Source organism: Sphaerodactylus townsendi, linkage group LG12 (genome assembly GCF_021028975.2).
Source record: "Sphaerodactylus townsendi isolate TG3544 linkage group LG12, MPM_Stown_v2.3, whole genome shotgun sequence".
Classification (NCBI taxonomy): domain Eukaryota; kingdom Metazoa; phylum Chordata; class Lepidosauria; order Squamata; family Sphaerodactylidae; genus Sphaerodactylus; species Sphaerodactylus townsendi.
The window spans coordinates 26,333,809-26,343,747 of NC_059436.1; the positions used below are offsets into that span (position 1 = coordinate 26,333,809).

Here is a 9,939-nt window from a genome sequence, read left to right on the forward strand (position 1 = left end):
CCAGACACAGGATTTGCATTCACCAATGCTGCTGCTGCTGCTGAAGGGAATGCAAATGTGACTATAAATGTAAATGGACTGATAACCCCACCTTCAATACAATGCACTCAATCACACCTTTTCATAGCAAGTTCCACCCAAACACTTACTGATTGGTTCCCTACCCTGGGACATGGACAATATATACCCCACTAAACATTCCCTTTTCACTGGACACAGTGTGTAACAGACTTCTCTCTGTGATACACCTTTGAAGATGCCAGCCACAGATGCAGGCAAAACGTTAGGAACAAGATCTACCAGACCACAGCCACACAACCTGGGAAACCCAGCACGACCAGTTGAATCCGGCCGTGAAAGCCTTCGACAATACATTATGCATATTGTGCTTGCTGGTAAGAGGCAGGAATAGACTGCTTGTAAGACCTTCTTCCAAGGTCTCTCCTAACATAGCCAATATACAAAGTCTCTATTTTCAGCTTCAGTCTGATAGTAGGACTCCCAAGAATTTCTTTCTTCCAACTTGTACAACACCCATTGGTGTGGGTTCTTGGACTGCCAGCTGTTGACATCAAGGTGGCATCTGGTGGTAGAGTCGGGTTGCCAGGCTCTAGGTGGGGTGTGAAGAATTATATCTCATCTCCAGGCAATAGAGATTCTCTGGAGTTCCTCTGTTCCTCTGGAGAAAATTGCTGCTTTGGAGGGTCGCCGCTATGGAATTATACCTCACTGTGGTCCTGCCTCTTCCCAAACCCCTCCCTCCCCTGATTCCACCCTCAATATTTCTAGATATCTCTCAACCCAGAGTTGACAACCCTAAGGTAGAGACTCCCAACCTAGATATGGAAACCTTAGGGTAGTGTCTGATGTGGATCACAAAGTACAGGCTGGGTACATGGCCCAGAGGTTTTGGGTGGACCCTGGAAGATGGGACAGACCAAAAAACATAAGAACTCTGCTCGATGAGACTAGGCAGTGGCCCATCTAGTTCAACATCCAGTTTCACACAATGACCCTTGATAGCCAAGAATCTGATGTTGCCTCCCTGCACTATGTTTCAGAGGTATACTCCCTTTGGTTATAGATGTTTCTTTTAGCCATCAAGGCTAGTAGCCATTGATGGTCCTATCCTCCACAAATCTGCCTAACCCTCTTTTAAACTCCTCTGTTTTTAAAAGCCACTCTACTGAAGCATAATTGACTCAACTGAAGTGTACAACCTAAAACAAATATATGGCTGAGGGTAAAATGCAGGCAATAGAGATTCTCTGGAGTTCCTCTTGCAGGCCTTGCCCTCTGCTTGTTTGGAGGTTGTTTCCAAAAGGGGTGGGGGAGCCAGTTTATCTGGAATTTTTTTCTGGTCCCTGGCAGTCCTAGGACTGGGGGAGAATGCAGATTTGGCAATTCCAGTTGACAAAAAAACATTGACTTCTAGCCTTTGCTTTTACCAGCCACCTTATGCAAACTTTCTAAGGTCAACTGGATGGTGCTAATCATGAGGACTCAGTTCCACAGAATTCTGATGCAAGACCATTGTGTGTGTGTGTGTGTGTGTCTGTGTCTGTGTTTGAAGATATGAAGACACAATATGAGAATCGCTGCCAATTCTCATATCTTTGTAGCTTTGAAGGCATGTCATTGAAAACAACAACAAAAATTGAGGAAAAAACAACATGTGTGTGTCATCGGCAGGGGAAACTAAGTTTATGTATTTTAGCCAGCATGGTGTAGTGGTTAAGAGCAGGTGGATTCTAATCTGGAGAACCGGGTTTGATTTCCCGCTCCTCCACCTGAGTGGCAGAGGTTTATCTGGTGAACCAGATGTGTTTCCGCACTCCTACATTCCTGCTGGATGACCTTGAGCTAGTCACAGTTCTTTGAAACTCTCTCAGCCCCACCTACAAGCTCCTTTCCCTTCCTCTCCTCACAACAGACACCTTGTGAGGAGAGGAAGGGAAAGGAACTTGTAAGCCACCTTGAGTCTCCTTACAGGAGAGAAGGATGGGATATAAATCCAAACTCCTCCTCCTCCTCCTTCTTCTCAAGCTGAAATAGCAGCCAGCTGTAACGCAAGCAAAGAAAACAACCCTTAGAAATAGCAAACAGCATGGAATATCCCTGGAGCAGCAGAAAATGTCAGGCGTGAGCTGTAGAGAGACTGAAAGTGAGAACAGGAAAAAACATTTTTTCCTGATCTTCACGCAGCTAGAACGAAACGCCTTAAACCTGTCTTGGGGTAAAAAGACCACTAGTTTAGCATTGTCAAAAAGCCCTGGGTTGAACAGAAATAAAACGTCCTGAGGACGTCTTGGGGAAAAAGCTGTGCATACTTCCTACCTAAAATGCTTCTTTTAACATCATCAGGATGTTTTATTTGTGTTGTGCAAAAAAGACCATTATCTACCAGTGTTTCCAATAATAAATTGATGATTAGTAATTTTGAAAATTAGGGATTGTTAAAATAAGATCCAATAGAGGAAAGTGTGAGTTTTACTAATAGCAACTCTAAAGATCCAATTTTATATATGTTGTTAAACAGCAAGTGGTAATATCTTTTGTCGTGTTAATATTTGGTGCAGACTAAACGTATTTATTTATTTATAGTTCAAATTTACTATAGTGCCCACCCCCAAAGGGCTCTGAAGTCCTTATGGGAAATGTTCTTTGTTTTTCTGTGATTCTTCTTTGTGTTTACAAACTAATACAAATTTTAACCTAAATGAAAAAAAAATCATCTACTAGAGTTTCTTCTTATAGTGAAAAGTTCTAAGGCCAAAAAACATTTCTCACAGAAGACTCAACACTAAATAACACAATAAATTGTCAATGATTTATTAATACCAATATAACCATGACACTAATTCTTCAGTTACCAAAGCTCTGCTTTGGGGAAACAGCAGTGATAGTTCAATTCAACGAACATAGTTAAGATTCCTGGATGTTTAGAGGAAATCTGTATGCTTCCATACATATATTCTAATTATATAGATAGATAGATAGATAGATAGATAGATAGATAGATAGATAGATAGATAGATAGATAGATAGATAGATAGATAGATAGATAGATAGATAGATAGATAGATAGATAGATAGATAGATAGATAGATAGATAGATAGATAGATAGATAGATAGATAATGGAGAATTATCATTTTAACTATTACTATGATATTCAAATGCATGTTTCATTCTTCAGTTAGAAAATTGATATTCTGCCTCCCTAGATACCTGTTCACGGTGGGTTACAAAGTAAAAAAACAATACCATAAAACTATATAACATCAATTATCAACATGAAAACAATTTGAGGGCATAGGAATAGCACAAACCAACCTCAGATGATATTCCTCAGGCTAGATGTGTTCTAAGGTGCACAGAGACTCGGTCTGGATTGGGATCATGCAGTTTTCCCAACTAGAAATGTCCCAGGAGATTGGCCTTGGTGGGCTAAACAGATGAGAATGTGTCACTTTAGTCTAACAGGGCAAAAGAATGTCTCCTTGGGGACATTTCGGGACAAGAACACGGCGAGAAGGGGAGGGCTTAACTCTCCTTTCCTTATGTATTGTAACCGTGATCTGAATTAAATCTCTGAGTGCCTGAGAATTAACTTTAGGGAGTGCCAAACACAGAACCAGCAATACTTATCTATTTTGATTTACTCAGATTTATGGTGCTTGTTTGATTATCCAAATAAGATAACTGTTTACTCTTGTTCAAGGTCCTCCATATGAGGAGAAATTCCAGAAAATAATGTCCATCAACTTCTTGGTGTACTTCTGAAGATAGGGGCACTTCTGAATGTGGTTAAACTCTGCAAAACTGAACTGTTATCTCTGGACAAAGCAAACATCTAGTTAATCAGAACCAAATGATTTTCTCTGAATATTTGTTCAGTTAATCCAGGGCAGCAGAATCATGAGAGGTGATTTGTTCAGTGAAACCTCTCCCCTATCTCACTAATATAAATATGGGTAGTAGGTTTTTTGCATATACGGGCACTCAGCTTTCCTTGGCTGTCAGGTTTATTTCTCACTGGGAAGACTCCATTGAGAGCATATAGAAGAGACAGGATGGTAAGTAGAAAGCTTATGAGCTCCACTAAGCCTAACTTTGAAAAATTTAGATGGGATAAAAATACTGGAAAAGCTGTGTACAATTTTCAGGATTTTGACTTTTTTTTGGGGGGGGGGGTCCTTAGCACCAAATGAAACATGGACTATGCCACTTTTAAAGATTAATTCTAGGACACTTTCCCCCTTTAAATTATTTTCTCCACTTCTCAGTATTCACTGTATGGAAATACAAATGAAGAATATACAGAGATGTATTTTTAAAAATAGCAACACATTCTCTGGGGTCCAGCCCCCATTCTGTTCTCCCCGCTTTACTTATATAGAGTTATGAGAACAGAACATCAAAAATAAGACTACTTTATGCTAAATAAAGAGCAGTGTTTTCACAATATCTACAGGGGCTGCCATTCAAGATATAACGGCTAAGAGCGGTGGATTCTAATCTGGGAACTGAGTTTGAATCACCACCCCTCCACATAAGTGGCAGATTCTAATTAGAGAACCAAGTTTGTTTTTCCACTTTTACACATAAAATCTACTGGGTGACCTTGGGCTAGTCACAGTTCTCTCAGAATTCTCTCAGTCCCACTTACCTCATAAGGAGTCTGTTGTGGGGAGAGGAAGGGAAGGAGTTTGTAAGCCGCTTTGAGACTCCTTAGGGTTGAGAAAAGCGAAGTATAAATTCAATTGCTACTTACTTCATCATCATATAGACAAAGAGATATATTAATTTTGCTTATTCTGACAGTTGGTCTTGGATAATTCTACCAGTCTCAAGCTGTCATCTATGGGCAGGATTTTTATTGTTGTTGAATCATCGGAGCCATTGGAATATGCATTGTAACAATAAAGTAGCTAATCCAATAAGCAGCTGAAGACTCATTTCAATCACTTGATGTTAGAATTCTCACAACCAATAGTTTCAGAGCTTGTGTTTTCCTGAAGAACTAGCGGGCCCAGCCACGCATTGTTGTGGGTGAGTCTGGTGAAGTGGAAAAGGAAGAAAAGGGGAAGCGAACGGTTCAAACATGTAATTGCACAATGATTGGAAGGGAGGGGAGAGGCAAGGGGCCCCTCGCTCCCCTCCCTCTCTCCCATTCCCTTGCATGGCAACCCTGCAGGTCCCTCCGTAATGTTCCCCTTCCTCTGCTAGGGTGGGTGGGCCATGTCCAGGTGGGCTGATCCTGTCCCTTTCGCTCCCTTCCCTTGCAGGCAAATTATCTAGCGTAAAACACGCTGGGAGGCATGAGCTACGTTGTGTTCAAATTTCAGAGCGTGTGGTCCAGCAAACCCCCAGACCCTCCCTCACCTTCCCCTTCCTCCGCTAGGGTGGGTTGGCCATGTGCAGATGGCCTGCCCCATCCCTGTCACTCCATAAGGCAGTGGTTTTCAAGGAAGGCATGGTTGGTTCCCTTGTGTCAGAGGGTGTTGCTTTGACGGCCAGCAGATGGCGCTGTTGCAGGACAGAACTGTGGTTCCAACTGTCACAGATGTGGCAGGTTCACAATAACTGGCAGAGTTGTGACATGTACACAACAGGAGGTGTGGAAACAGTATAAAAACCTGGCCGCACGTGAATGCGACGTTGTGTGAAAATTTCAAAGCAATCGGTCCAGTAGTTTGGGAGATTACCTGTCAGCAGAAAAACGAACTGATAGATTTTTATATATATAGATTGTACCGAGCAATTATCTTTTTTATGGGGGATGTCCTAAAATGTATTGTTTCATTTGTCATGGCAAATTAACCATACCTTTGTAGCTCTGGTTTTAAAAAATGTAACTGAACTAATAATATACTTTCTATTTTAAAATGTCATAAGGTCTGTTTAAGCAAAAAATAAATAAATCTAAAGTTTATATCAAGTTGGCTGTTAATTCCTTTTACTTCTCTTTTAGAAAGTCCTCCTGAGCCTCAGCCTCTTATGCCTCACCTTGGCATTGTGCCACACATACTGTTTCACCAGACCAGCCAAATTAGAGTTTATAAATGGTAATATTAATCACACAACCTACTAATTTGGGCAAAGAAGTAATACTGTGCTTCGAAAATGTTTGAAAAATGGTTCTGCCCCACTGACTCTACTATCATGTTTTAATATCAGTGCTATACCACTTTAAGTGCCGGTGCTTTCCCCAAAAGAACTTGGGATTTGCAGTTTGGGCAGGGTAATGAGAGTCCAGCTAGCTCCTCCTTGCTCTGGAATCTGGACTTCTTGGTGGCGCCAGTGGCTGTAGGAGTTTTAGTCTCCAGACCTGCATCCAGCAGTAGGACTCCATACACATGTGCAGACTCTCCTACATAGTTGATGTGATATCACATGACCCTGAATATTTTTGCCATTTTCTCTTTCTCTTACCCACACCTTACCTCCTCTAAAGCAATTACCAGAAAATGACTCAACAACCCGGGCACAGTTTCCAGCTGCGCAATTGTTCCTACCCTCAGATGAGAGAAGCCTTCCTATTGGAGTTGACTTTGTACAACAGATCCGATTGGGCCAGCCCTCCCTTTTCCTCCACTACAATACAGTACTGTAACAATGCTAAAAATTCCCCTCCACCTTTCCATGTTCTAAAAATGTATGTTCTATTCTTCTGACATAATGATACTGAATAATAACGAGTAATAATCATGACCATGAGAATCTGCCCCCCCTTCACAATTGCCCCGCCATGGATGCTTTGCTATGATGCTACAGAACTTCATATTTTAAACATTTTTAAAAGGGGGGGAGGGACTTGAGACTGTAATTTGAGCCAAGTATGAATGTATTTCTGTACTCCAAAGTTGGACATGGCGGAAAGGACAGATGGCAGAGGAAAAAATATGTGCTTCGAAAACCACAGAACATGTTTAACAAACTTCGCAACGTGGTGGGTGGGTGGGCAGACAGTCCACCTAAAATGGCATCTGCCAGTGGAAGGGAATCAAAAGTGGAAGGGAAGAAAGGCACAGACAGGCTGGCAGATCAGGTGGGAAAACAAAGATGCCACAAGGGCTGCGTTCTGCACCAAACAGCTGGATGGGGTGGCCAGCTGAGGTCAGAACCCATTGCTGCCCGCAACCACAGGCCTAGGGGGTGCCTCCATCCCCCATTGTTTCCAATGGGAGCTAATAGGAGATGGGGGCTACACCTTTGAGGGTCCATGACTTTGGACCCCCTGAACCAAATTTCACCAAACCTGGTTGGTATCATCAGGAGAGTCTCCTAAAGATATCCTGAAATTTTGGTGCTGCTAGTTTAATAATTGCACCCCTGACAGCAGGTACCCCCCCCCCATTTCCCCAGATTCTCCTTTTAAATCCACCCCCTTCGGTATGGATTTAAAGGGAGAATTTGAGGTCCCCAGTTTAAATAACATTGAAAGTGATGCTGTTTCAGGGTGGGGGAGAATCCACCCCAAAACAGCACTTTCAATGTTGTCTAAACTGGGACCCCAGATTCTCCCTTTCAGGTGGATTTAAAAGGAGAATCTACCTAGTTTAAACACCATTGAAAGTGATGATGTTTGGGGTGGATTGCAGCATCACTTGTTTAAACTAGGGACCCCAGACTCTCCTTTTAAATCCACTTTAAAGTGAGTACCTGGGGTCCCCAGTTTAAACAACATTGAAAGTGTTGCTGTGTCCCCCAATTGGGAGGACTGGATACCACACCATAAAATTTTTTTCACAGCAGTAGTAATAAAACATTTTGAAAGCATTTTGAAAACGTTTTCAAACAAATTTATTTTTTGCTGTGTGGCATGGCCCATTGCTGTGTTCAGATTTGTGAGTTGGGGCATGTTCTATCATTATGGTGACTTTGAAACGACCTGGTGTAGCAAATCATTGTTTGGTCACGGTGAGGGAGGGCGGCCGCCCATGGGTGGGAGGCCCCCTGCAAAATCCAGATTTTGTCCCCGGGCTCCATTTCCCCTAGATACGCCTCTGTGGGAGCATTTTAAGTGAGGTTGCTTCTCAGAGAAAGAGATGCTTCCCCCATTTTGCTTCAGCCAATTCACAGCTTTATCTGTCTGCTGGCCTGGCTGGCCTGACGTGGATGCAAAACTTTCCCATTAACTTGCCAGGAAAAGGTCTATTTTCTACAGTTCTGCATGTCAAGCTGATTTTGAGGATAGATGAGGGAAAGTCGTGCTAGGCAGACTGAGCTCTTTGTCCCTGGGACTGGTTTTGTTACTGCTGCAAATGAAACTAAGATTTTCCCTTCCTGTAGGTGTGATGATGCTTCCACGTGACTGCATTGATTCTTATGATGGAAGCAAGCATTCCTCTGGATCAAGATGGAACTCAGCTAATTGCTTAGAATGCAGTTGCAGGGGTGGAGAAATGTCCTGCTGTTCAAGGTAAGCCAGAGCTGAGAATTGGTCCTGGTTCATTTTGAACATCGCTTCCCAGAAGTGTCACCTGCACAGCTCCTCCCTTGCAGAGAGGGAAAGGTCAAGGCAAATGAGATCAAGTAGCCTCTTGGCAGGCTTCCTTTCCATTAACATGTTGCCATGGGAATGGGTTCAGAAGCTATGCCACAGATTCATTTGCGCATTTCATTAAAGTGCAGGTGGCCCTCAAAGCAAGCATTGAGCCCTAGTGTCTTCAACTAAACTGGACTGTCCTGGAAGGGATGTTTGCAGGGAAGATATGGGAAGCTTGAGTTGAGGGAAAGAACTCCAAGTAGGTCGGTTATGGTGGGTTTTCCGGGCTGTGTGGCCGTGGTCTGGTGGATCTTGTTCCTAACATTTCGCCTGTGTCTGTGACTGGCATCTTCAGAGGTGTATCACAGAGAAAAGTCTGTTTCACACTGTGTCCTAAGTAGGTCCTTTATACTTAATTCCTGTTTTTTGTTTTAGATATGGCGGTACTGCAAGTTCTCCAGGCTGCAAAGCTGTTGTTAATCCTGAAACATGCGAGTATGAATTCTATCGCATTGACGACCCTTCGGAGCCATGTTTCTGAGCCTCAGCAGCCCATTCCTTTCATGTCTGTGAGCCTAAATAAATCAGGTGCTCACATATCTTGTTATGTCTTTTCTTCAATCAGCACAACAGAGAAGACTTTGATTTAATGAAATGGGAAGGAATCTCTTCTGATTGAAAGTTTGTCAGTAGAACAGATTATCTTGGATAAATACCCTTGGACTCCATTAATCCTTTAACACCAGCAGGCACAGCAAGTGGAAGAAGAAACAGAGAATTTAAATGGGGAAATAAAACAGATTTTGTTTTTGTTTTTTTTTAAAAAAATGACTATAAACAAACACAAGAGATCTAGCAAAGTTTCTAAACTTATTGTTGACATGTATATATGTTCTGTTTGGTGTCAGAAAGACATTTAGTCCTATTGGTTTCTGCATTTTCAACTGAAGGTGACCAGGAATGCTGAGTGTGGATAAATTAGCCAGGGGTGTGCTCTGGCCATCAGTGGAAATGCCAGGACATGGGGTGTTGATTACAGGGACTGGGTTAGTGGAGATAAATTTGAAAAATGGATCAAGTTGCCAGTTTTTGGTTTTGCAAATATCTGGCCAAGGGAGTGGAGCTAGAGGCTGCTGGGGCAGAGCTGGAGCAAATGTTGATTGCACAGGGGACAGAGACTGGTGAGTATCTGGAGGTCAGAATGTACAACTTGACTGCAGGTTGTTGGGTGCATGTCACCTGGCAAAGTGACTGGTGGATTTCATTTTTGCCAGTAACCTTGTTCACTGTCTCTCAGGTCACAAACCAGTACAAGTAAACAGAACTTGACCTGTTCTGTGCAGCCCTGATTAATGGACTCTGGAGACAAATCAAAGCTGGATCTAATTAAATGTACACTCACTGAAGTAAATGGAGTGCCTGAGAGAACCCTCTATTCTTTCCTCT

General features: G+C 42.5%; 1 protein-coding gene across 1 annotated transcript; it reads left to right on the forward strand.

Moving 5' to 3' along the window:
- The first annotated feature begins 4,009 nt into the window (after nt 1–4,009).
- Nucleotides 4,010–9,201, forward strand: LOC125442301 (small serum protein 2-like). Its single transcript, XM_048513596.1, has 4 exons — nt 4,010–4,078; nt 5,977–6,070; nt 8,298–8,427; nt 8,929–9,201. Exons 1-4 carry the CDS (start codon nt 4,076–4,078, stop codon nt 9,032–9,034), a joined length of 333 nt encoding a protein of 110 aa, XP_048369553.1. The 5' UTR covers nt 4,010–4,075; the 3' UTR covers nt 9,035–9,201.
- The last annotated feature ends 738 nt before the right edge of the window (nt 9,202–9,939 follow it).

What these genes read in the sequence shown, in the direction of transcription:
- LOC125442301 (XM_048513596.1), top strand. An exon ending in CAAATTAGAGTTTATAAATG is followed by an intron (nt 6,071 to 8,297) that starts GTAATATTAATC and finishes CCCTTCCTGTAG; the next exon opens with GTGTGATGATGCTTCCACGT. An exon ending in GAAATGTCCTGCTGTTCAAG is followed by an intron (nt 8,428 to 8,928) that starts GTAAGCCAGAGC and finishes TTTTTGTTTTAG; the next exon opens with ATATGGCGGTACTGCAAGTT.